A 27,203-nucleotide genomic window follows, 5' to 3' on the forward strand; every position below is an offset into this window, starting at 1 on the left:
TGATATTGGGACTTGACATTTAAAATAATTTTCAAATAAATATACATGTATATAGGTAGATATTGAAATTGTAGCAAATAAGAAATTTTACATGAAGATATCCCTTCAATGAGGGTCTGTTCCACAGACAAAGGGTAAATTTTATAACTAAAACAACTTTACTGAAAGAGGGGTCCACTTATTTACAATAATAAAGAATGTTAAAGTCCATGAATATTACAAAATTTATGGACAAAAAGTCACATATGGCTTTGACAATATAATACCTGATAGATGTATAGTTCTTTGGGAAAAGTTTTTGCAAATAAACCTTGACCTTTTGTACTACTGTAAATTCAGAAATTATTGCAATGTTTTTATTATTGCGAAAAATGCGTTAGGGTTATAATCACAATAATTTAAACTCGCATTTTGATTTTAATTGTATGAATAAACAGGTTTTTTCTCAATATCGCAAAATTAAAATCGCAGTTTAGGCATAAAATGAAAAAAATCGCAATAATAATTATGCATACAATAATTTCTGAATTTACAGTATTAAAGAAATGTTTTTTCATAAAAAAGTAATTTTTATAACTTGAAATGTATCTCCCATAAAAGGGATAGTCATTTCATTGAGGGGTTATCCCTCATTTGTGGTGTTGTTCACAATCTAATGAAGTATAAAGTAATTAAATATTTTTGAAATGTTAAAATGTAAGTGGTTCCCTCCTACTTTAAAAGTGATATGAAATATTGAGTAGGTGTCATTAGAACAGGAGAAAATATCATTTTTTTAAATATATATATTAAAAAGATCAAAGAATATAAACTCTGAATGTGGTAAGTTACATTTGTGGATTATGCTAACAAAAACAGTGAAATGAAATATTATTATGTACATTCAAAAGCACAAAACCGAAAAAGCAAAAATAAAAATAAACAACATTAAAAAGCTACATGAGTTAAATTAACGTTTTCATTGAAAGCATGATTCAGCAATTTTAACTTTTTTTTTACAAAATTTTTACTGCATTTTGAAGGTTACACTGAAATATATATATTCCTTTAGGGTTTATATAGTATATATATATATATTCTTTTCTGATGACTGAAAGCACTAACAGTTTATTACCATATAATTATGCATTTTTTCTCACAATTTTTTGTGCTTGAATCTTGCGATACTTATTCTCAGTGTTTTATACTACTTGGTAAGAAATCAAAATGTTTAGGTGTTTTGAATAGAAATCATTTTTGATCATCAACAAAAGGGCACTTAATTTTCTGATGTCCTTGCACTACCCTCCCTGTTTGCATCACCTTTTGTAATCAAGAAATACGAATATATAATACAAGACCTTGATTATCTTATCAACATGAAGATACACTCCATATCATTGGTCAATCCAGGGGCGGGGGTGGGGGGGATAGGGTCTTTTTATGCCCTATTTATTATGCCCCATTTATGGGCATTATGTTTTTTGGTCTCTGCGTCCGTCCGTCCATCCATTCCTTCGTCCCTCTGTCCCGCTTCAGGTTAAAGTTTTTGGTCGACATAGTTTTTGATGAAGTTGAAGTCCAATCAACTTGAAACCTGGTACACATGTTCCCTATGATATGATCTTTTTAATTTCATTGCCAAATTAGAGTTTTTTTTCCCATTTACAGTCCACTGAACATAGAAAATGATAGTGAGGATGGGGCATCCATGTACTTTTGACACATTCTGGTTTAAAAAATAAAAAAGGTGTTTTTTTTATTATGTGAATTTTTCATGGCATACTCAGGGTTGTAACCCGGCCACTATTAAAAATGGCTTGATCATCCCCTGCATATGCATATACTTCTGGAATATACAATATACTAAAAATGTTTCCAAAATGAGAAAAAAGGGGCCATAAGAGTAATTACAGTATTTTTGGGGCTTAAGGTCACTATATTTTGACCACATTTATAATTTAATAATATCTTATACATAAATGATTAGTTACAATTGGACCACAATTACATATAAATATTTCAACTAAAGATAAATTATTTTCTCATATAGATACTTAATTGGATCTTCATTGATTTATTAAGGACACGATTATAACATCCCAGTGTTTATTTATCATATAGACATCAAATTCCTGGTACCTTTAAAATGCAGTGTAGTTTAATCCTTGAGATAACATACCCCACACTGACAATATCAGTACTTTACATATACTCTAGAAGTACTTTTCCTTATAGGTATCAATTTTAGTGGTTTGTGAAAATTGTTTTTTATAATTTTTAAAATTTGTAGTTTTAAGAATGATAAACAGTCAATTTGACTCTATGGAAAAAACGTAAATTGTGTATATGATGGAATTTTGAAAACTACAGAAAATTGGTACCCGACCAACAATATACAATTAAAGCCTTTGTATGAGGTCAATAAAAGGATATATGTACCCATTGAAAATGAAGTCTGAGGTTGATATACCTCTTGTTCAATATTAACAATTATGGATTTTTGACGAGGTCAATATGTTACATATGGACCTGTTCAGATTATATTGGCCGAGGGCAAATTATATATTAAACAGTCCAGTCCCTTGGTATAAAAAAATAACTTTTTTTAAAGCCTTCAATGATGAGAAAAATCTGAACTGTAAAGTCAGATATAAGCATGACAAGAGACCCAAACATTTGAGGTCATGACAGTTGAAGTAAATTTTTAAAAACTCTGAACATTATTAAATGAAAATATAAAGGAACCTCTTTTGGGTTATCTGCCCCTGTTGCTTATATTTAAATCCCCGAGTTTTCATTGATCTGTGAAAGGAACTATTGTTTAATTTGTGCTTAATCTTCTGAAGTACAGTCTGATATTTTATTCTTTAAATATCATAATCTTTAAATGATATTCAATAGGCTGTGTCGGTTTCAAATACGTGTCTTAATTTGTTAAACAAGTGCTTAGTATTATAATACTACCATGTTAATTGCAGTGTCGATTCAAAGTCTTAAAAGGTGAAATAATATTTGTTAACTATATCAAAGGAGAACTTGTATGCCATGGACATTAAACATTTTAGATGCATTGTTGATTTCAAATTCATTTGAAGAGAAATATCGGATTTTTATTTATAAAATTGATTCTATATATTAATTCGTAACAGGTAATATATTTTAAGTTTTTATTAGTTTTTTTTATAAGGGGGAATTTTTAATTTCAAATTAAATTCTGCATGATTATTGAATTTATGTCAATAAAAAGTTGATTTTCATTTTAAGTAACTTTTAAAAAATGTGCTTTTTTCTTTTTCTTTTAAACCCAAAATATATTACACAATCTAGAAATGCAATGTTCATTTAAATACATGAAAGAAGAAATATCTCTCACACGTCAATGTAATGTCAATTTTAAAATTTGATAAAGTTTTAAAAAACTTTTACACTTTCTACACTTGACCTTGGATTGTCCTAATTAACATGTTAATTGATCAACCATGAATGGGTGTTATATTTTAATAACAGAAAAAAGTATACCACAGTTCTTCTGCCTTGCACATTTAGCACACTATTTATAAGTATAATTACTGAAAATGAAAACATACATGAAATTTGCAAAATAGTGTATTCAAACTTATAGAAGGTAAAAATCCCAAACATTTTGTTGTATTTTTTATGCACATTGAATAAACATACACGAGATAATTTTTTAGAAGGATTTATTTATGCACTGAATTACGAATTGCTGTTAATTAATGCATATTGCTTTATCCACAAGAAAAATAAGATTTAAAAATATAATTCTTTGAGTATGTCATTGTGTATATTTCATAAGAATGAAATTAACATTTTTAAATCAATAAGAAAAAAATCTAAGTTTAGATAAATCCTTCTTTTGAAATAAGTGTACTAATTATAGAGTAATCGAGTATATTTAACACCACAGGTCAAAAACACATTTGTTTATTTTTTAATCAATAGGTTATAAAAAATACAAAAGAATTTATGTCTAAAGGCCTCAAACAATTTAGATAATTAATTCTCCAATAATCAATATATAAACTGTAATGTTTATTTTGTAGATTGTCACCTGAAATTTTTACCTGGGATTTTCGTAATATACTTGTATCTCACCTGAGCTTGAAAGCATGGATTTATAGAAAATAGACTTTTTTTCTGGGATCGAAGGATTTATTTCAGTTACATAATTTGAAATTGATTTGCTACTAAAATGGAAATTTATTACTGTGGATTTGTAAAGAATGTGGAGATTTCATGTGGATTTCAATTAACTTTGGATTAATAATGCAGTAATAAGGTTTGTTTATTTATAAAATGTGATGGTAACGGAAAGAATCACAACTTCTATTTTATATCTTTTTAATAAGAGTTAAGACAGCAAACTGGTGTTTTTAAACTTCAGAGGTGGATCCAGCCATGCAAAAAGGGGGTTCCAATCATATGTTCCCATTCAAAAGAGTGAAAAAAAGAGGGTTTCAAATCCCTGGAACACCCCCTGGATCTTCAAATGACCTCCTTGTATCATCGTATCATGTCAATTGTCACATTTATTATAAGGGTCTATGATATGAAACAGCACCTGCATGGGCAGGTGATTGTAACCTGTACATAATTAGCAAAATACTTTGACCCATTAGTAAGTCAATATGACCTGAGAATGCTATCACATGAATAAAAGTTGTTGATTGATGCAGAAAGGGTATTTGAGGGTAACCAAATGGTAACAGTTGAGGGATTATAGGACCCGTCTCCAATGAAATTGCCATGTGCACAAAAAATCTTAATTTCAAGAACTGAAAAATTTCCCTTTGCATTGTTATACCTTGTTATACATTAAATGATCTACCTTATTATCAAGTGTCCCAAAGACTTTTGATAATTTTATTGGAATTGATCAGTTCCTTGCACATAACATGCTAGACATCAATGTTTATAAATAGCCTCTGATAAATGCATCGATGACCATAGACAGAATTATTAATCATTCACACAAATAGAGAAAAAATTTGAAGTTCATGCTAAGGGAGCTACCATTTGATTTTTAGGGGGGGGGGGGGGGGGGGGGGCTAGGATGAAAAATTTTGTCCTGCATTTTTTTTTTAGCTGTAATCTCTGTCCTGCCTTTTTATTTTTCACTCTGTTCGGTCCTGTCTTTTTTTTTTAGTTTATCCTGACTTATTTTAACTAAATTGTCGTCCTGACTTTTTTTTTTTGCAAGTGTCTCATCCTGACTTTTTTTTTTACTCAAAACTCCTGTCCTGCCTACTTTTTTTTCAAATTTCATCAACTGGTTCCTGGAACTTCAGATGTACCAAAACAGGTACTTCAGATGTGACAAACAGACAAAATGTACCCTCTTTTTAAAAATTGGTGCAGTTATTTTAATATTCAAAATTAAAAGTCCAAGAGTGTTCTACAATGATCACCAGTCCTTCAGCTTTCATTTGAATCCAAAAATACCTAAATATTCTACATATTTCGAAAGTTACACTCATTTGTAGGAACTATTTTGTGTTAAATATGTACTACTTTCTGGTATGTGCTTTCTGGCCGGGCCTGAATTAGTGGTGTTACACCTCAAAAGGGGAGTCCCAACCATATGGGCCTATTCAAATGCATTTGAAAACAGCCCAAAGTTAAATTTTAATTTTTTTTTAGTTAGATTCTGTTGGCCTGTAGATATGATTTTTACAGGCCCGAGAGCAATTTTACAAGCCTAGGCTGCCTGGGCTGCCACTCAGCGTGAAGACTGTTAAAATATTTGGTTATGTTTTGTGTTGTACAATTATGCATATTTTCCTGTGCTTTGAAAAGCCTTTCTTAGATCCACATCCAACGCCAATTCATAAATTTTTGTTTGGACTTAAATTCCACCCGAGGACATTTGTCAATTTTGTAGGAATCCTATGTTGAGAAAATGGTTTAAAATGACTAAAACACTCATTTAAAGATAAATTATCATGTATTGATCGTTCAAATTATTGGAAATATTGACATTTTCTTGATAAAGAAATCTTTGAAATTTTGAGTGTCAAAAACATGTTTCATGTCAGATATTTCTTTTAATAATACGAATACCATGATGAATGTGCCACAAAACAGTAAGAAGATATCTAAATTACTCAGACAAAGATTAGAGTGCTAAATTTGATTCCAAGAACAAGATTTAGACTTTGAAATCTTAAAAAAAGAACATCTACTTGAAATTTCATTGGACAATCTTGTGAAAATAAATTGTCAGATAATATTGATACAATGAAGCCTTATCAAGAATGACCTTCAACAGTCAATACCAAACACATTTAGACCTAAGAGCCCATATAACTGCAAGTGTCAATAGTTGACATTTTATCTGACATTTGATAAAAACCTTGAAGACTTAATTGTCTGGCGTATGTCCTTCCCAGTGGTGGGTCCAGAAATTTTCCTAAATTGGAGCTCACTGAATGCCTTAAACTGGGGCCTGCTCCAGTCATGCTTCAGTGATTCCCTAAATATTCAAGCAAATTTTTCCCACAACCCCCACCCCTTAGGGTTCTATGTTATGTTACAGATCTAACATTATAGGGCTGATATTTAGATTATTATACAGTGTAACCTGCCTAATCCGACACCTGAGTAATCCAACATCCTGCTTTAATATACACCAGTTCATTGTCCCATAATATCCCTATTCTTGCCAAAAAAGACCAGAGTATTCCAACACCCTTCTAAATCTGAGATTTTTTTTCTGGTCCCCCAGTGTGTCGGATTATGCAGGTCACATTGTTTATATAAAAGTGCATATAACTAGCAACACATGACATATAAATCTATTAGAGTGTAGATTAATCAGTACAGAGATTAGTTCAATAACTTATATATGTATACCGTAGTATGTATTTTTTTTTATATATAACACAACTCTAATCTGCCCTGACATTCCAAGCTGGAACACTGATATATTACATTTATATATCTGCATGTTGTGGGCCAGTATGGGACCACTTATTTCTACACCTTTTGAAATGCCGTTTTAACAAATAACCAAACTTTGCATGTGCTAATCTAGAGTTCAAGACTTAAATTTAGTTTGTACCATCAGAGATATATGAAAAGCTGATATTTTTTTCATGTGTATACAATATACATGTACTTGAAAACCAATTTAGAGCTGGCTTTGATTACAAAATTATCGGCAGTATATTATATTTCTATAACCATTACATGTTAATTGGCAATTTTTTACAAATTGTTCATAATTTTCTACCACTAATCGATTACAATAATACAGTTTGATTTTACCTGCAAATTGTTATGACGTTATTATGATGACTATCAAAATAAATAGGTCATCTATGGTAGGCCATCAGCTGTTTAATTGCTTTAAATATATAAAAGTTAGAAAGTCTCCCAGGTGTGCAAATTAAATGTTGATTGCAAAATAAGGCTCATTTTAACTGTTGGTTTTCCCGTTTAAATGGTTTAACAGTAGTAATTTTTGGGGCCCTTAATGTAGCTTGCTGTTCAATGTGAGCCAACTTCACAGGCTCCATGTTGAAGACCGTACCTTGACCTATAATGATTTATTTTTATAAATTGTTACTTGGATGGAGAGTTGTCTCATTGGCTTTCATACCACATCTTCTTATATCTATCAAAAATAGATGATATTGAGTAAGAAGTTAAAGGTTAAAGTATAAACCAAACTTGATCTGATACAAAAAATAAATTTTGAAAACAAATATATGACCGATGCAGATTCAGAATGTTGAAAAAGGGGGACCTCCAAAATAGTCCACACTCAGAGTGGACTATGTAAACAGTGTATGCATCAACCATATATGTAGCTCCATAAGAAGGGGGAGGGAGTTTGGCCCCTTTTGATGAGAGTTTGCTGTTAGCAGCTCATGCAGACTTTCTTGTAGAATCCACCATGAATAATCATGGTAGTGTACTGGGTCCTATTCCAGTTTTTTAAGGCACAATTAACAAAACAAAACACTTTGAGAGAGTTGTTCCCCTTTTCACAAATGTATTTTTTAATTTAAAAGTGACTTATGATTTGGTTATAATTCAGTGACCGTTTTCAATCATTTTTATAGACAGGGTACATGCATGTATATCGAAAAAAATACTTAAACCCATACTAGGGGTCTTCTTTAATTTTGTGAGGTGAAATATTTGACTCTCTGTTGGAGGCCTCACTGAATTAAAGAAGAAGAACAGCAATAAAAGCGCTGAACCTTTCCTTTTTATGTTTTTTGCTGTTCATGTACTGATGTCGGATATCCCTAGCTTCTGTTCTATTATTATATACTAACATTGAACTGGGTGACTGGGCTTCCATAACGAACCAATAAATTTTTATGCCCCACCTACGATAGTAGAGGGGCATTATGTTTTCTGGTCTGTGCCTCCGTTCGTCTGTGCGTCCGTCCGTCCTTTCACTTCAGGTTAAAGTTTTTGGTCAAGGTAGTTTTTGAAGAAGTTGAAGTCCAATCAACTTGAAACTTAGTACACATGTTCCCCATGATATGATCTTTCTGATTTTAATGCCAAATTATAGTTTTGACCCCAATTTCATGGTCCACTGAACATAGAAAATGATAGTGCGAAGTTCAGGTTAAAGTTTTTGGTCAAGGTAGTTTTTGATGAAGTTAAAGTTACATCAACTTGAAACTTAGTACACATGTTCCCTATGATATGATCTTTCTAATTATAATTCCAAATTATAATTTTGACCCCAATTTCACAGTCCACTGAACATAGAAAATGATAGTGCGAGTGGGGCATCCATGTACTATGGACACATTCTTGTTATGAATGCTGACATATTGTTCCACTCCCTGTTTCAAAATCCTGTATCCACAAATCCTGGATCCACATCTGTAAACCACTAAAATGCTCATATCCCCCGAATGAGTACACATTTATGTTTAGGTGCCAGATGAAGCCTTCCTCAGGGTGTGGGATTTCTTTACTGTGACGAAGACCCATTGTGGCCTTGGACTGTTTTCTGCTTTAGTCAGGTTGTTGTCTCTTTGACAATTTCCATTCTCAATTTTAAAAAGATATAAAAACAAACAAATTTTAGGACTTTAACCATTCCTAAAAAGAACAGATCAGATGGGAAGATAAAGAGCTTAATAAGTTATAAAATTTATCAAATGGTATTCAATCCTTTTAAAAAATGAAAATATTGTTGTATAACGTCTATATATCTCTCAAAGGAATTTGTCGTATTTTAAATATTTACGTATAATTATTTACTAGTATAACTAATAGGATAATATGATACTAGAATTATAACCAAGAAGTATTCAGTACGACAGATTAAAAAACTAATTATTTGTATATACATAGTAATAATTGTATGAGGTTTTTGAAATACTTGACAGTTTTGACATTCTTTTATAAAAATAGTTGACTTTTCAGATGCAGAATAATCTTTGATATTGATCCAAAGAAATTGGACATTATTAACTAAACATTAGAGCTATGTCCTTGAGTTTTAAGGTAAGGGTCTAGTCTACTCCTCACTGGGTAAGGTTTTAGATTTAGGACTAGTGTCTAAAGTATAGAGTTAGGATTTTAGTTGGTTTTGACCGTCTGATTTTAATAGTCTGAGTCTACAATCTGAATTGCAACTGAATCTATACGTATTTAACTAAAGGAAGAGATAGATTTCATTGAGCGGCAACTGCTCTGAAACCACACAAAGTGGGGAATATTTGTACATCCTAAATTTGTCCTGATACAATCTTTTTTCCACAGAAAACACAAAATTTTGAGAAAATGTCAAAATTTGGTGACCGTTTTTTTTTGGAACAGTGTTGCATGCTCACTCTATGTATTCCCTGAAAAAATTCAAAATTCTTAGTTTCAACGTTTGTTCTATTGTACTGCGATTTTGCTGGTATCTTCTAGTATTCTTTAATTGTATTTTCTTTTCAAGAAGGTTTGTTTGAAAAATCGTGAAGACTATAAACATCAAAGTTTTGATAAAATTTAAACTGTAATTTAAATAACTTAACCTAAGATTTTTGTGTGAAACCAAAAATCATGAAAATAAAAATTGTTTAAAAAAAAAAAGGTCTGAGAATTGGGGTCATCTAAAGTTGATGTATTAATCATTCTACACCTTATTAAGTTAATACAATTGTTCCTTATGATTTTAATATAGCTATCTGATTTCCATATCTTAAAGTTTGACAAACAGTGTGTAATAGTCCATTTATAAGATTAAATTGTGTATACTTTACATTTTGTCTTATCTGATTTCCGAGCAATTGACCACATTAATAAATTAAGTACTATTTTATTGTCTAAATTTGTTTAAAAGATCCCCTGGTATCTTTGTATTGGAGATGTTCAAAATGTGTATCAATATATCTGTTGAATTTATTGTATAATTCAGTGTGGGAGCAGAGATTTTGTATGTGTGGTCAAATTAAGAATAATGCATACATGTGAGTACATGTATATTGTTTTACACAAAATTTGACACCATTGTATGGTACACAGGAAAACCAATTTTGAGACGGTTAGCGACATTCAATTATGAATATGATCCTTTTCACTCTAATAAAAATCTGTATTAAATTTAAAGTTGACGTAAAACTATATAGTATCTTGAATATTTAACAGGACACCACAATTGTGGCTTAAATTCTTTGAAATTTGTTTATTCCATTATATATCTTTGAATACCAATTTTCGATAAGACAAATAAGTGAGCGATGAATTTTTCAGTTTTCAACAAAAAACGAATTGTGTACAGAGAAATTAAGTAGGTAGGACTAGGTTGAACATCAAACTATCTTAATATTATTTTTGGCCTCATGTGGAATAATGTTGTCCACTCTAAAAGGAGTAAATTTAGTGATATGCCATTTTCTTTCTGTAATCATTCATCTGTTATAGTTATACTTGGAAAAAATAATTGAGCTTTAAAATTTCATGAAGTGTCAGAGTTTCCAGGAATAAAATCTTTCGATAGAAGACATATAGACTTAGCAGTATTTAAGATAGTAGATATAGTTATAGATATTTGTTGAATTTAAATTTGAGTGTTCAAATATTGTAGATATCACTTGGGGTTTGAACATCAACATATGGTAAGAATTTATTCCTTCAAATAAGTAGCTACTGTTGCATGGAATGATATAGCTGATGAATTTATGAAAAAAAAAAATTCTATTCGTTAAATTCATTGATTTAGAATATTTTTTAACTAATAGAAAAGTTTTATTTTCATAAATTCATTAGCTATATCAAATGCTGTTTATGCAGATTCTGTTGAAAAATTTTCACCCGCTTAGGTCATATCCATTATAATTATTTTATGTTGTGCTAGTTATGCTAGCTTTTATTATGTAGCTAATAATCATATTATTTTAGTCAGTGGACAAAAGTGAGTGCTCACTCAAAAAATGTCCTATCATTTCAACTAAAATCATAATTTTTCAAAATAAAATTGAGAATGGAAATGGGGAATGTGTCAAAGAGACAACAACCCGACCAAATAAAAAACAACAGCAGAGGGTCACCAACAGGTCTTCAATTTAGCGAGAAATTCCCGCACAAAAAATATTTCTGAATAACTACACGACTGATTTATATGAAATAGATATCATAAGATGAAGAAATGTTCAAAGTTTAATTGTTTATTGTGCCTTTATATTATTCAGGCTAATTTTTATTTTCTGAAACGAGAAAACTATTTCTGGAAAAATTTGCTGTGCATTCTAACCAAATAAAAATTGTAAAAAATTTGCATTTGAGTTTAACGTTCCATCAGATAGGGAAAACAAACCCCCCAAAAAATAATGGCCAAATGAACAATTAAGACATTTCTGCATATTATGGTATCTATTTTATAAAAATCACTCATAAGGTAAAATGGTAATATTTTTTGAAAAATATCGATTCTAGTTGAAATGATAGGACTTTTTTTTTTGTGGGAACTCACTTTTGTCCTATGACTGTATGTATGGCTTCATCAGCTTTTCTTGCTTTTGATAAATCATTTAGCTTTAGCTTTCACGGCTTTTATTATTTATAACATCAAGCTAATTAGCTTTTGCTATATCATTCAATTTAGCTTTTACTTTAACATTTAGCTTTAGCTTTTATCATAATATTTAGCTTTTGCTTTTGCTTTTATGATCATTACTATAATTGCTTTACACCCCCCTTTTTGGGATTTCCAAAATTTTAAATACGCTTTTCTTGTGTAATTGAAACCATGTAGTTTTACCTGAAATATATTGTAGAATTAGCCATGTGGAAATTGATATTTAATACTGTACTTAATATTTGGTCTAAAAACTCTGAACCGTGTCTACAAGTATAATGTTTCACACAAAATATGACGCTACCGAGTGAATTAAACAAGTAAACATGTATTGTTTTAGACAAGCCCAAACAATTAATAATTAATAAAGTCATTATGAGACATTTAAATTATCTTAATATCATTGCAAATGTTGCCAACTCATAGTGCAGTCAAGAGACTCAAGGTTTTAAAAAGATGGACATTAGATTAACATGTACTCATAAGACTAAAAAAAGATTGATAATAATATAATTGATGAGTCCTTGGATGTTATAGTCATTACTCAATTCAAGTCAGGAAGGTTAATTGAAAGCTGTTTAAATATTTTTATCTTTTTAGAGACTTTCATGTTGTTTGCATACAGATCCTTTTAGAAACTCCTTAGTGTTGCCTGAGACATGTCATTTCTTTACTTGTTTTGTTTATATGTAGAGAATAAATTTGGTATTGATGGCAGATTTGTTACTGAGCTTGACATTATTGTATAGCCAGAGGTCTATTGTCTCAACTTAGTACCAATATTCCTGCATTTTTGACTGACTCCGTCTCTTCAGAGTACTTAGTGATGCTCAAGACCAAAATATTTGTAAATACAAAATCTAATTCCAACTTTTAAGAAGTTTGATCAAAGACTATATAATTATACACTTATGCCCTTATTTTGTTTTGGTTTGGTCAGAATAGGTACTTTAAAATTTTAAATCTGATGCCTCTCTGCATGTTTAGAACTGGGTCTGGCCAAAAATGGGGTCCTCATGAATAGCATGTACATGTATAATGAATTTATGCCGTTTTAATTTGTTACAACCAAAATATGATATCTTAATATTTGGCCATTTAAAGTTTGAAACTTTTGATGCAGATAAAATTTGTACCACATTTAGAAATTCCTCATAAGTGGAAAATAATATTCTGAGAAAATATCAATACTAATCATGCTAATGGCTTGTTATGACTTTATTATTGAACTGCTGAAATAACTTTTATAGTCAAATTTTATTCAATATATTACTTCACAAAATTTAATCTATATTTCGTTATTTGGCAATTAAAGATGTAATTTATAAACGATAATTCTATGAAGCATGTATTAAAACAGCTTAATACTGACGCAGTGTTTAATACATTAATTGTAAACTTAAAACTTGGTCGTATTTAATTCATGGCTTTGAAAGGCACACAGATTTGATTTATACTTTAATAATTGACTAATAATATTTGAAATTGTAATAATTATTAACTATTAATTTCAGAAGTTAGAAATGGTTGTAAAACATGTGGAATGAGTGCCAATGAAACAACTCTCCACCAGAGACTAAAATCACTAAATGACATAGAAGATAATATTTATAGGTCAAAGTAAGGCCTTCTACACAGAGATGTGGTATGATCGAGTGCCAATATGAAAACTCTCCATCTGAGACTAAAATCACTAAATGATGTAGAAGATAATATTTATAGGTCAAAGTAACGCCTTCCACACAGAGATGTGGTATGATCGAGGGCCAATATAAAAACTTGATCTCCACCAGAGACCAAATGACATAGAAAATATAACATTTTTAAGTCAAAGTATAAGGCCTTCAACACAGAGTTGTGACTCATACCTTGACTTATAATGGATTACTATTATAATTTGTGACTTGGATGGAAAGTTTTCTCATTGGCACTCATACCACATCTTCCTATATCTTTATTACATGTATAAAGAGCCCAAAATGACTAGCATAAAACAATTCCATTTAGGAAAAACCTGTCACAGCCTTATCTATACAAAAAAAAATATAATTTGCAACTGGATGGATAATTGTTAAACATCATGTCGATGATTATTCCATTCATACATCTGAACTCTTTGATCTGAAAAATATAAATTTTTGGTACAAAATAGTCAAGGTTTTCTCTTTGACAAATCCTTGTTGTATTTTCAATTTGAAATGTTTTGTATAGAACTATTTATAATATGAATAAAAACAAGTTATTTGGCAAAAAATAGTGGTCTATAAATTTGTGTGAGAACATTGCATGACAATCTCTTTAGCATCTTTGTTTGATTGTTATTTCAATATAGAACAATGCCAGCAGACAACGAAATAAGTTTGTTATTTCATTCTGAAAGACACAAATTTGATGATCTTTAAACTGCAGACATCTGAAAAAAAATTATTTTATTCTAAAAAATGCTTATTTTATGATCTTTAAACAATTAAATGTACTTTTAAGTTAATATAAGTAATCCATTTCAGCATTCAGATATGAAATACGAAGGCACAGTTTTGGTCATGATTTCAGAACAATCAAATGTACTTTAAATAATGAATTATTTTACACCGAACCAAAGTCTGAATTTGATGTCTTTTGACTACTCGTCCGTGTAATTGAACATCACCTGATAATTATTTAAACATTATAACGATCTTTTAAATATGACTTTTTGATCTAATTCAGATAAACTTATCTGAATTGCTATCGATATTTAATAGTTTTTCGTATTGTCAAACGTAACAAAATGATTCATTATTAAGGGGGTGGGCTTCGAATAACCTGACCTAAAATTGTTATATATCTGTCAAGTGACAATTGAAGACTTTAAACAGTATTTAGAATAAATAAGTTTGGTTAATGAAACAAGGATTTATGTTGAGATGCTTTTTTTGAAATAATTACTTGACACATATTTAACCATTTGTTTTAGAATTTAAATGAAATGAATGGGTATGAACCCTCTTCAATGAGAATTACACCTCTTTAGGAAAATTCAAAAAGTATTAATTGTTAATCTCAGTCTCTTCCTCAGGTGAATACCCATGAAATGAACAAATCTTGGTTTCCCGTATTAAAGTAATAAAGAATTGGAAGTAAGCATGAATTAAAATACCCCATGTTTGCAGCATGATATATCTGCCACTGGACATTAGGCAAGCAACTATCAAATTATTATTGCAACTTGGGCATATATATAAAAAGTATAATCACAAAAATAATTATCTCCAAGGAAAATACAAAATGGAAAGTCCCTAATCAAATGGCAAATAAGGCATAACTAATTTAGAAGACTCAAAAAGCTCTGATAGACACAAAACTGTCAGTAAAGAGAGTAGTTCTATACTTTACTACATTTCTAAATTACCTCAACAGTTTAATGTGTGTTTGTACTGTAGACTAAAATAATTCTTTGTTTTCTTGAGTTATTTCCCTTTGAATAGTAAGAATAATTAGTACTTTATTTGGCCTTAAAAATGTTTTTATTCGAGCATCACTGATGAGTCTTATGTAAATGAAACGCACATCTGGCGCAAATATGAATTTTCAATCCTGGTATATATGATGAGTTTATTTACAACATTCAATATATTTTTTACTTTCAGTTGAAATGGACCAAGCATCGTCATGGAAACAGAACAGGATGAATTGTTGTTTACGGCTGGACCCATCAATACAACCCGACGAGACAGTGGTCTTGATGTAGGTTTTGACAGCATTAGCAAAACAAAGCTTGTACGTAGAGATAGTGGTTTAGATATTAGTGATTTGGATAAGTTCAAGAAGAAGCAGTCCCAGGCAAAGAGCCATGATAGCGGAAATGATGACCATGGATTGAGTACCACATCGATCTCGAGTATTGATGACATTGACAGCAGAGATTCAGGATCACCCGTGTTTTCCAAAACATCACCTAGAAAATCAGAACTTCAAGCAATGGAAAATAGCATCGGGAAAGGAAAAAATGAAACTGATTCAGATAAGATTCCTTCTTCCAAAGAGAATTGTAAGGATATTCAAATTAATGATTTGGAGAATTTAGAATTTACAAATTCAGAAAGACAAAATGTTTTGAAGGATGAAGGTAAAAGCATAGTTATGGGGGAATCTGAGATTCTTTCATTTGAACTAAAAAATTCTGAAAATTCTAAAAATGAAAAAATTCCGGGTGATTCTGAAAAAACATCGAAGAGTGGTAGTGTTGTGTTATGTCGAAAAAAGAAAGTGAATTCTAAAGGTGATGCTGGACTTCGGACCCCATTAGCATCAAAACCACCACGACCAGAATCATGTCGACCAAGTAGTGTATCAAGAGTTTCAGTGTCTTCCCGTGTTGATGTTATGCTAAATAGCGATCTTTTCAAGAAATATTTATCAAAACATGAAAACTTAATAGACAAGATTTCATTGAGACAGGGGCGAGGAGCTGGAATGAAGAAAGCGTTATCAAATTTAGATTTGTCACAGTTAGACTTTGATGATGACCAATCACAAGAAAAAAAAACAAATTTAATTTCAACATTTTCATTTAATGATGACAAATTGAAAAGTGAATGGGAAAATTCACCCGTTACACGGACTCGTCGTAATACAGTTTGTGAATATGATTACAATAGAGGTGAAGGGTCAGATAAAGAAAATACTAATATTTTGGACAATGAAAAAGAAAATGATATTCTTCGCTCATCTGTTGATAGTAGTTTGTCTAAACAAAGGACGAGCAATCGAAAGAAATTTGCTATACCAAGTTTTCATGAATTTAAAATGTCGAAACATTTTAAAGAAATTCCTGAAGAAGGACCATATGATGATGAAGAACAAACTTCATGTGAAAACTGTGATAAAAATAGAACATATGAAAATGAGAAACCAAAAAGTAGGTCACATTCAAGATGCCAAAGAATTAAAGAGAAATATTTCCAAAACCATGAAGATCAGACTTTAGGTTCAAACAATGGTGGTAATGATTCTTTGCATGACCTAGAAACTGAAGACAAATCTGATGCAAGTGTTACTGAAAACTCTGCAAATTTTCCAAAGGAAAAATCCAAAAGTGCTCGGAGAAGTGAAATTCCTATCCCAGTTAAGTTTAAGAGTTCATCTAGTCCTGTGTCATCTCCAAGGCAACAGAAAATTCTTGTCGATAGGAATGAGATTAAGAAAGATCATGAAAAGCCACAAAAATCACGTATTTTGCCAAAAACACCTGATGAATCAGGTAATGGCTTACCACCTAAGCATATATCCGAGCCCAAAAAGCGTGTAGTTCTACGTGCATCAAGAAAAAGGAAAATGGGACAAAAGAAGCCATTTTTACGAAGTCAATCAGACTCTCAATTAAAAGTTGATAGTGCTAAGCATTCTGGAAAATCTTTGGAAGAGGTTAAGATGAAATTTAAACCTCCGCCTCTGGAAATAAAAAGTGTACAAAGTTGTGAAACATTTTCAACATATAGTCCCTTATTTAGTGCTTCAACATTCGACTCCAGTAGCAACCCGTCATCTGCAACTGTTGGGTCTTTTGACTTTTCTAGTGATCATGTGATCAAATTTAACATTGGTGAACAGGAAACACCCTTAAAGGGAGGGAATACTGTGCATAATACAGAAAATCTTACTACTAGGGGAGATAATAATTTACATCTAAGCAACAACTCTTCAAAGGGAGATAATCTCATGGATTCTACAGAAAGTAATGAACCTAGTGCTAATTTAAGGGCAGCTCATTCTGAATCTAGTACTTTAAATTCAGGGACAGAAAACTGTGAATCAATGTCAGGAAAAGATAACTCTGAAAGGTTTTTACCCAGAAACAATAGCTTTGATACTATTCTTTCTCAGCGGAATACCTTTGACTCAATTTTATCAAACAATGATGCATTTAATGATATTATATCAAAGAAGGACACGTTTTCACCAATTTTATCAAGCAATGTTATTGCTGGTAAAATTACATCAGGAAAAGACAACTCTTGTGATATTCAGAATGTGGAATTGTGGAGTGACAATTCAGACAAACCTATAGAAAGTTCTGTTCCCAGTTCTTCCAGTGACTGTTCAGATAAAGTCAATGACAATTCAGTGTCGCAAAATTATTCTGAAAAACAATCTAGTCCGACTGATTGCATTTCTGACAAAGTGGATAATTATCTGTCTCAACAAAATCTTCAAGTAGAAGACGATTCAAAGGTGAGTAGAAGAGCTTTATAGTATAAAAGTTCTTCATATATGTTGTATCTGTTTTTATTTCCATGACAACAGGGTTCATTCTTTATCTTAATGTTTTTTTTAATATATCCAAGCTACAATGAGAAAAATGAAATGAAATCCATACCCACAACAAAATTAGACAAAAAAAAAAAAAAAAAAAAAAAAATAGCAAAAAACAACATAAGCCAAAACACACCTACATAGAAAAATTTATCTGAACCTTCAAAAGAACAAAAAAAGAAAGTGAAACCTGAACGCACCATGACTTAGGATAACATATATATAACTCGTAAAACTCAGTTAAATGAAATCACTACATGTAGATAAGTTTACATTAGAATTAGTTGAAAGCTCAATTCGGCTAATCATTTCCTAACACCATATATCATGTATATCAGTCAATATTTGGACTGGCTTTACTGAGTCAACAAGTATGTGATTAATCTGTGTATTCAGACTATATAGAAACCATATAAATTGGATTATAATCTATTTGTCTTTTAAAATTCTAATCCTTAATTAAATACCACAAAAAAAATTTGTAGGTTGGGAAATTTTTATTTGAACATCATGTTCTTTTAATTTAATTTTCTGTGGTCTATCATCTCTCAAACACATGATTACTCACTTAGTCTTAGAGAATAATTATGTGTTTGGTAGAGAATACCAATTCAGATAAATTAGAATCCTACAAATTATTTATTAAAAACCACAAACAAATTTTGGCTTTTTATTTGAACAAGATTTAATTTTAGTTTTATTTTTCAAAATATTTGAGTAAAAAATGTTGTTTCATATTTTTCATTTCAAAGTTTTTTGTGTTGTATATGAATATATTGTCTTTCCTTTTCCAGAGTATTTTATGTTGTGCATCTTATCTTTCTAGAGTTCAGTGACAAGGTCAACATCTGATGTCTGTAATAGTACTACCTCTGATGCTCTAAAGAAAAGACGTGAGCGGAAGGACAGACCTTATAAAAGTGATCCATTTACAGGCTCCTCTCATCTACCAGCAGGTGGGAATTTTTGCTAGCCACAAAAGTTTAAAATACTTTGGTGATTGTTCAAAGGTTTTCAAATAAAATAATTTGAGCAAGAGTTACTCCCCTTTTGTTACCATGCTAGAGGTCTTAATATATACATTTGCACAATCCTTCATAAAGCAGCCATATTCAACTCACTGCCAGACTGTACTTTAGAAAAAGTTTTCTGAACAATTTTGATTTATTTTAGCCATACTTGATTCATTGCTACTATCTAGTAAGAATCTCAGACATATTGATTGTACCGCAAAATTACTGGGCTGTGAGTCTTATTTTTTGGCTAAATGTTTAAGTTGAATATTTTTTTGTTGTGTATCAACTGATTATATAAAGTTTTGACTCTTCTCTTCCCAAATTTTAGTTGGAATTTAACCTTTTTCAGCTTTGAAAATTCATATTTCTTCATTGGACATACCTTCTAAATCACCCCTATTTTTTGGTGGGGTTCCTGTTGTTTATTCTTTAGTTTTCTGTGTTGTGTCATGTGTACTATTGTTTTTCTGTTTGTCTTTTTCATTTTCAGTCATGGCGTTATCAGTTTATTTTAGATTTATGAGTTTAAGTGTCCCTTTGGTATCTTTCGTCCCTCTTTTCTAAATCTTTCAATTACTAAATAATTTTATTTATCTAAATGTCTAATGATTTCCTATTCTCTGATATACCAAAATGACAACATGAATGAAATGAACCATATCTTAAGATTCAGATGTCAAATGAAAGAATGCATGTTTATTTGATATCTTCAGAATTTGACACCACAAATATAACAAGTTTTTATAGAAATAAACTTAGAGTTATCTCCCTTCGGCTGGAATTTCAAATATTTTGCAAGCAATACAAAAAATTGGTGATATTAAAAATAATATAGTTTCATTTGATACATTATACTTTAGACTTATGAATAAACAAGTGCCTTTGTTCAAAAGTATTTCAATTAAATTGCAATGTTGATGGAAAAAGTATTTTCATAATTTTCTTCTAACAGGTCAACACTCATTAAAAAGTGCAAGTATACTATTACATAAACTTTTAAAAGATTAAACTATTGAAATAGTTACACAAATTTCATTGATTTACTAATTTGTTAAAATTTCCCTTTTAAATCATGAAATCTTCACAATCATCTTTAAATAAATGGCTTGAAATTTGCTAAAGAATGCCATGGAAGGGGAGACAACTCTAATTTCAACTAAATAGCTTTTTACGTTTGCAAGTTCCTATTTTGCTTATTATTATGATTAAATAGTGTGCATGGTAATTTATTGCGATGTGATTGATCACTGGCGCAAGAAACTAAAATTATAACTATTTTAAACTGAAAAGCTGGAAAAAGATAAAAAAAAAAAAATGTTTTTATTATTTGGAGATAAAAGTAAAGGAGACAAAAAAACATTGTTGACTCATCTCAGTCAAACTGTCTTCTTAAATTTACATTCAAAATATGACAACAAAGTCAGCAAAATAAAGTGTATTAAAATCTAGTGATTGAGAGTCTCATAGGGTACCTTTTTCTGTCAAACTACATTCTGAATTTACATGTTAAATCATCATATCCAATTATCACGATAAGTTTTTTTAAGTGATTATACCCAGAGAAATATTAATTTACCATAATCCACATGGACTGTTGATACTGAAATAGCTATACATCTGGTTTTTTTTATTATGTTTTCTGGTATGTGCAACTGTTTGTTCCTTCGTCCCTCTGTCCCGCTTCTGACAGGTTAAAGTTTTTGGTCAAGGTATTTTTTGATGAAGTTGAATTCCAATCAACTTGAACCTTAGTACACATGTTCTTTATGATATAATCTTTCTAATATTAATGAGAAATTAGAGTTTTAATCCCAATTTCAGTGGGGCATCCATTTACTATGGACACATTCTTGTTTAATATTTAAATCTGTGATTTCCTTGTTTCAGTGGTATCCATGATAATTGGTATACTATGAATTATAAGGAATCCACTGCACATTACATAACTATATATGTATTATGTTTTATAATTGTAAAGGTAAACCTCGGACTACGTCCTCAAGTAAAAATGATATTTTTGAAACCGATGAAATCAGCTTGGAGGAGGTTGAAGAGGAAGAGGTTAGTCTTATAAAATTATAAAATTAGAATGTTTGTTTTACAATTTAAAAATTAGGAGATGTAGTATGATTGCCAATAAGATAACTGTCTACCAAAGTCTAAATTAAATGGATGTAAGCAATTTTAGGCATCAGTAGGAACTACAACAATGAGAAACCATACCATAAAGTCAGGTCCAAATTAAATGGATGTAAGGAATTATAGCCAACCTTAGGACCTACAACAATGAGCAAAATCCAAACCATTAAGTCAGGTATTAAAGGCCTGACATGAATATTACGAGATAATTTACTTGAAAATGTAACTACTTGTTTATAACAATACAATTTGAAAAAAAAATATGACAGACATGACAAACATGAACCAATGCCAACCACTGAACTACAGGCCCTGCAAGCCTATTATGATAGCAGTGTCTTCTGGACACATTGCTTTGGTTTTGAATGATGTCATGAAAGTAACACTTTAAAGATTTCATACATGCAAATAGCTTTTCTGGATTTACCTTCATCAGGAGTGCTAAAATCTTAGCATTTGAAAGCCAGGATGTCTTGATATACTGCAATGGTAGGAGATATATATGATCAGAAGGGACCAAAAAAGGTTCTGGCATATTTAATGGCAAAATGTCATACTGATTTTCAAATAAAACTAAATGACAAATTTCATTTTAAATGAAGTAAAAATTGGGGATGTGCAACAGCTTCATTAAGTAAATATGCACTGGAAAGAACAATCTTTTTTGTATGCAGTTATCATGAACATACCTATTAATACAGTGAAACCTGTTTTGAGAGACAAGTTAAGGGTCTCATAAAACAGATCGTCTTTTAATACAGGTTCAATCTATATATTTGATAAATTACAGTGGGGTCTAACATTAATGGTCTGATGTTGCTTAATACAGATTGTCTCATAAGCAGGTTTTACTGTAAATAAAAAAAACATTATGGGGTGAATTTCAAAGAGAAATATGAATTCAATTCTTTTCTGATTATTATTTTAGAGTTCCATCATTTCTGAACAAGAATGGGAAAAAGAACTTAAAAAACAACATCGCCTGAGTGATGTCAGTAGTGATAGCGGAGTAATTGGCCCTGAATACCCGCCCAGTCCTACCAGTACTGTCTTTAGTACAGGAAGCAGTTTTGTAGGCGCTGATGGGAATGATATGGGCACAGAGACCTCATTACTGGGACGAGGCCTTCTCTACAGTGACTTTAGTGATAGTGGTGGTAGAAGTGGTCCAAAAAGTCCAAGAAGCCCACATAGTCCAAGAAGCCCTCGAAAGGTAAGTTTTAAAATTCAGTATGACATTTAAATAAAAAAAAAGATAGAATAGCGACAGCTTAGAATTGTTTTGTTATTAACCTGGATTTTGACTCTGAAATCTGTTTACCTATAGAAACAATGCCTGACTTACCAGTTTATGAATTGTGTTAAAGACAGGTTTCCAGTTTATATTTTTGGTAATATTTTTTATGTATTAGCTCACTCTATCCAATTCTATGCATAATTGGTACAAATTCATTATTTCTTAATCTATGGCTATATTTAGTTGTATTTATGATTATTGATGGTTTCTCAAAAAGTGGAGGATGTTTCTCAGCTATGATTTCATTAAAGGATGATATCCCTGAGATAAGATGTGGCTGAAAAACAGCCTCCAAATATAAAAGACCAATGATAATCTAATCTATTTATCATTATTTTACCTGTCTCAAGCAAGTAGGCTTTAATAGTAGCATGATGTGAAAAATTATCACATAAAAAGATCAAAGAAAAATACACAAAATAAGAATAATTCATTTTTGTATGTCACAAAAAATAAGTCACAATTATAAATGATATACATGTTTATGGAGTATAGTTCTAGTTTCAGAACATAATTATTTAGATAGAAGTTTGGTTTTTAATTATAAAACTTCCTTGAAAAGTGATTGTCAGTTCTAATAAGTGTTCCTAAAAATAAATTATGCATGGAGATGACAATGTCTTTTAAAGGGAAGTACTTTTTAAAAATCAGCTTATATATTAATTTCGAAACTTCTATTAATAGAAATTTTAATTACAACAATGGTGGTCCATGGAAATAATTAGGAAGTCGTAGAAAATTTTAATTTACGTCGAGACTGAAGTAACATGCGAGTGTGTTATGTTGGAGACATGATTGATGAATGTTTTGTTATTAAGGTCACATGATCATGCTATTCAGATCACATGACACACTAGCTGCACTATAGACCAATTTTGAATTAAATAGGTCTTTCTTAACTATGAAAATATAATATTTAAGAGAAAGATAACCTATAAAAGGTTGATTGAAAATAAATAGACAAACCTAACCTATAAAAGGTTGATTGAAAATAAATAGACAAACCTAATCAAATTTAAGGTTAATGCGTTACAGTCTCACTGTCATCCTTAAAAAAAAAAAAAAGACTTTTTGAATTTTACAGATTTTTGAAATAATATTTTTTCCCCCCAAGTACCAGAATGTCTCAATATCACAAGTATATAGTTCAAAAGAACAAATTAGGTCGATTGAATGGGAAAAGTCACAACTTTCATCTGAAAGTTAAGGAGATAGTCTTACAATAATTCATTTCCCAATTACTACATGACTTTGTTACAAACTTAAGAATTGGTTAACAAACCTGATTGCCTTGGCTTTTAATTTCTGATTACTTCTCACTCAAACTCAGCTAGTTTACCAGTTAAATTAAACATTCCAGAGGTCTGTTGTTCAACTTGTGATTAAACTAATCATATGATTAATTTTAATCAGTCGTTAAAAGTAAATGTTCCTGTTCATGTCCTTTAAACAAGTACTGGTGCTTATATTGAAACCTTTTTCAAAAATTAATGTTTTGTTTACTGTGAGCAATTCAAGTGCCTACAACATCTTACTTTTTAGCTCACCTGGCCTGAAGGGCCAAGTGAGCTTTTCTCATCACTTTGCGTCCAGCGTCCATTGTCATCCGTCGTTGTCGTCCATCGTCGTTAACTTTTACAAAAATCATCTCCTCTGAAACTCTGGGCCAAATGAAACAAAACTTGGTGACAATCATCATTGGGGTATTTAGTTTAAAAAATGTGTCTGGTGACCCAGACAACCAACCAAGATGGCCACCATGGCTAAAAATAGAACAATGGGGTAAAATGTAGATTTTGGCTTATTACTCTGAAACCAAAGGATTTAGAGCATTCTGACATTGGTAAAATTGTTTATCAATTCAATATCTATCCGCCCTGAAATTTTCAGAGGAATTGGAAAACTGGTTGTTGGGTTGCTGCCCCCAATATGTAATTTTTAAAAGAAATTTTGCCGTTTTTGTTAATTATCTTGAATATTATTATAGATAAAGATAAACTGTAAACAGCAATAATAATGTTTAGCAAAGTAAGTTCTAAAAATAAGTCAACTTGACCAAAATGGTCAGTTGACCCCTTAAGGAGTTTATTGCCCTTTTTAACAATTTTCATTAATTTGGTAAATTTTTGTAAATATTTACAAAATATTTTCCTTTGTAACTAAAGGGCCAAGTTTATTATAGATAGAGAAAATTGTTGTAAGTAGCAAGAATGTTCAGTAAAGTAAGATCTACAAACACATCACCATCACCAAAACACAATTTTGTCATGAATCCATCTGTGTTCTTTGTTTAATATGCACATAGACCAAGGTGAGCGACAGTTGTAGGCTCTTCTGAGCCTCTAGTTTTAAATCCCAGAGAATTTCATGATTTGATGTTTATAAATAGCTGCAGTATTGATGTGATTAATAAATTCAGTTTGCAAAAATCAAATCTAAGATTGCTGAAGTCAAATATAGAAAGAATATTTAGTACAGAAATGTTTAGAGTTAAAGCGCACTATAAGTTAACAAATTTATAAAGAAAATCATAAGTTTTTTTTGTCATCAAAACAAAAGCGCACGATACGTACACAAACTTATAAGGAAACATAAATCTTTTTCTTCATCAAAACAATAACATATCTATTTTTAGCCACCTTAAAGTAAATATAGGCGTATTGAATAAGAGAAAATTAATTGCAAAATTATTTATTTGATAAATCTTTGGAAGTCAGGTAATAGCATGCAGAACGTAGAACATGAGATATTGATGGCATTAGTTTTAAAGTTCGTATTAATTATAAAATCATTTTTAGATTCTATAAGTCCAATGCCATGTGACCAAATCTTACACGGAGGTTTAAAATCATTTTTAGATTCTATAAGTCCAATGCCATGTGACCAAAAAATAGAGGGAGGTTTAAAACCGTCTTATTTATTATACCATCACATTTTTGAAATAAAAAGTAAAGTCCCTTCGCATGTGACAACCGTCATGTGCACATGACTTATTTACCAATGATGGGAGTGCTCACCTAGCTATTTTTAATGAGCTAATGGATCGTGGAAACCAGATTTGTAGAATGAACCATTTAAAAAAGAGCAAAGTTTTTTTATTATTTGGAAAATTAACCTTTACTCAGTTTAATGACCTTGAGGAGACATGATGCACATGACATGTACGTGAGGAAAATTACATGTTATAAAGAATGAAAAAACTATAATTGTTTTGAACTTGACATGTGAACACGTTGCACATTAGACTATCTATTTTGTTTATTTATTCTTTGGTTGGGTTCTTGTCTCTTTGACATATTCCTGATTTCCATTCTCAATTTCACTCTTTTCATTTTACTGACTTTTGATGATCGAGTCATACCTGCCAACTTTTCAAAATGTCCATGGGGGTTTTGTGTGCAAAATGGCTCATATTAGTCCTAAAAAAACTCCAAGGGGCTTCAAATATATTTTAATGCTTGTTTTTTTGCTTCTTCTTACTTTTACAAGCCTATAGCCATTGTAAAACTAATTCTTTTGCTTCAAATTGTGGACAAAATCACTCTTTCAAAATTTCCATTTGGGAGCCTCCATGGGGGAAATCCCCCACAAATAGTGACAGTTGACAGGTATGATGAGTTTGTATTTTTTTTGGCAGTTTAATCCTCTGTTCTTTCTTTTTAGGACATCCTGGTACTCAGTTAAATACCTCTTTTGGCTGCTCTAACTTGACCTGGTACCAGGATGTTTTAAAACCACATTTGAAGTAACCTGTCGATAAATTATATTGTCTTATTTTAACTAGATTTTTCCCTTTCCCTCTGTAATAGGCATGCAGCCAGTAGGCCCCCACTTAAGAAAATTTCTTTATCTTCCACTGGTCTTAAATATCTTTGTAATTGAGCTATGAGGTACTAAAGAGAGGTCTCATTGGTACTTTGGTCACAGCATATGGAAAAGTCATCGGTAAATGAAGATAACAGAAGAGAATTTATGATATAAAAGCCATATTATATATATCTGAAGATTTTGATAAAAATAAGGGCTTCTTTTATGATTTGGTTCAGGCACAAGAGTTTTATGGTAAAACTGTAGGCAATTAAATTATATAAAACATATTCAACCTTTTTTTTTAATTTAAAGTTTCATATCGTCGCTGGGCTTCTAAAATGTTGTAAATTACAAATTTTTCAAGAAAAAAATTTCTCACATACAGGCTTTGAAAATTTTGGCAAAATGCATGCTTCCAAAATGTCGTATGTGAACTTGAACATTTTTGTAAATAGCAGTGAAATAAAAACGTTGACATTTCTGGATTATCCAAGAACTTAAATTGTTTTCACAGAAATAAAGAAATGTACAATTATTTTTTTCCCAAGCCATTCTACAACGATTTTCAAGTTTTCATACAACATTTTGGAAGCAAACTTAACAA

At 30.8% G+C, this 27,203-nt stretch overlaps 2 protein-coding genes across 3 annotated transcripts in view; both read left to right on the forward strand.

The window, feature by feature from the left end:
* The window catches only part of LOC139503551 (uncharacterized), a 186,046-nt gene that overhangs the window by 33,869 nt on the left and 124,974 nt on the right, over nt 1-27,203 (forward strand). The gene's annotated exons all lie outside the window — the stretch shown is intronic.
* LOC139503725 (uncharacterized) overlaps nt 2,845-27,203 on the forward strand; it is a 50,829-nt gene continuing 26,470 nt past the window's right edge. Inside the window, exons 1-7 of one of the 2 annotated variants that reach the window (XM_071293571.1) lie at nt 2,845-3,131; nt 4,047-4,282; nt 11,054-11,084; nt 15,673-18,256; nt 19,164-19,293; nt 21,332-21,414; nt 22,421-22,705. In XM_071293571.1, the coding sequence (XP_071149672.1) occupies nt 15,695-18,256; nt 19,164-19,293; nt 21,332-21,414; nt 22,421-22,705 (3,060 nt within the window). In that variant the 5' untranslated portion in view covers nt 2,845-3,131; nt 4,047-4,282; nt 11,054-11,084; nt 15,673-15,694. Of the gene's footprint in view, nt 3,132-4,046; nt 4,283-11,053; nt 11,085-15,672; nt 18,257-19,163; nt 19,294-21,331; nt 21,415-22,420; nt 22,706-27,203 lie in introns of those variants that run through there. The other variant, XM_071293572.1, reaches the window with a different exon arrangement.

The sequence above is a fragment of the Mytilus edulis genome, chromosome 14 (assembly GCF_963676685.1).
Source record: "Mytilus edulis chromosome 14, xbMytEdul2.2, whole genome shotgun sequence".
Lineage (NCBI taxonomy): Eukaryota > Metazoa > Mollusca > Bivalvia > Mytilida > Mytilidae > Mytilus > Mytilus edulis.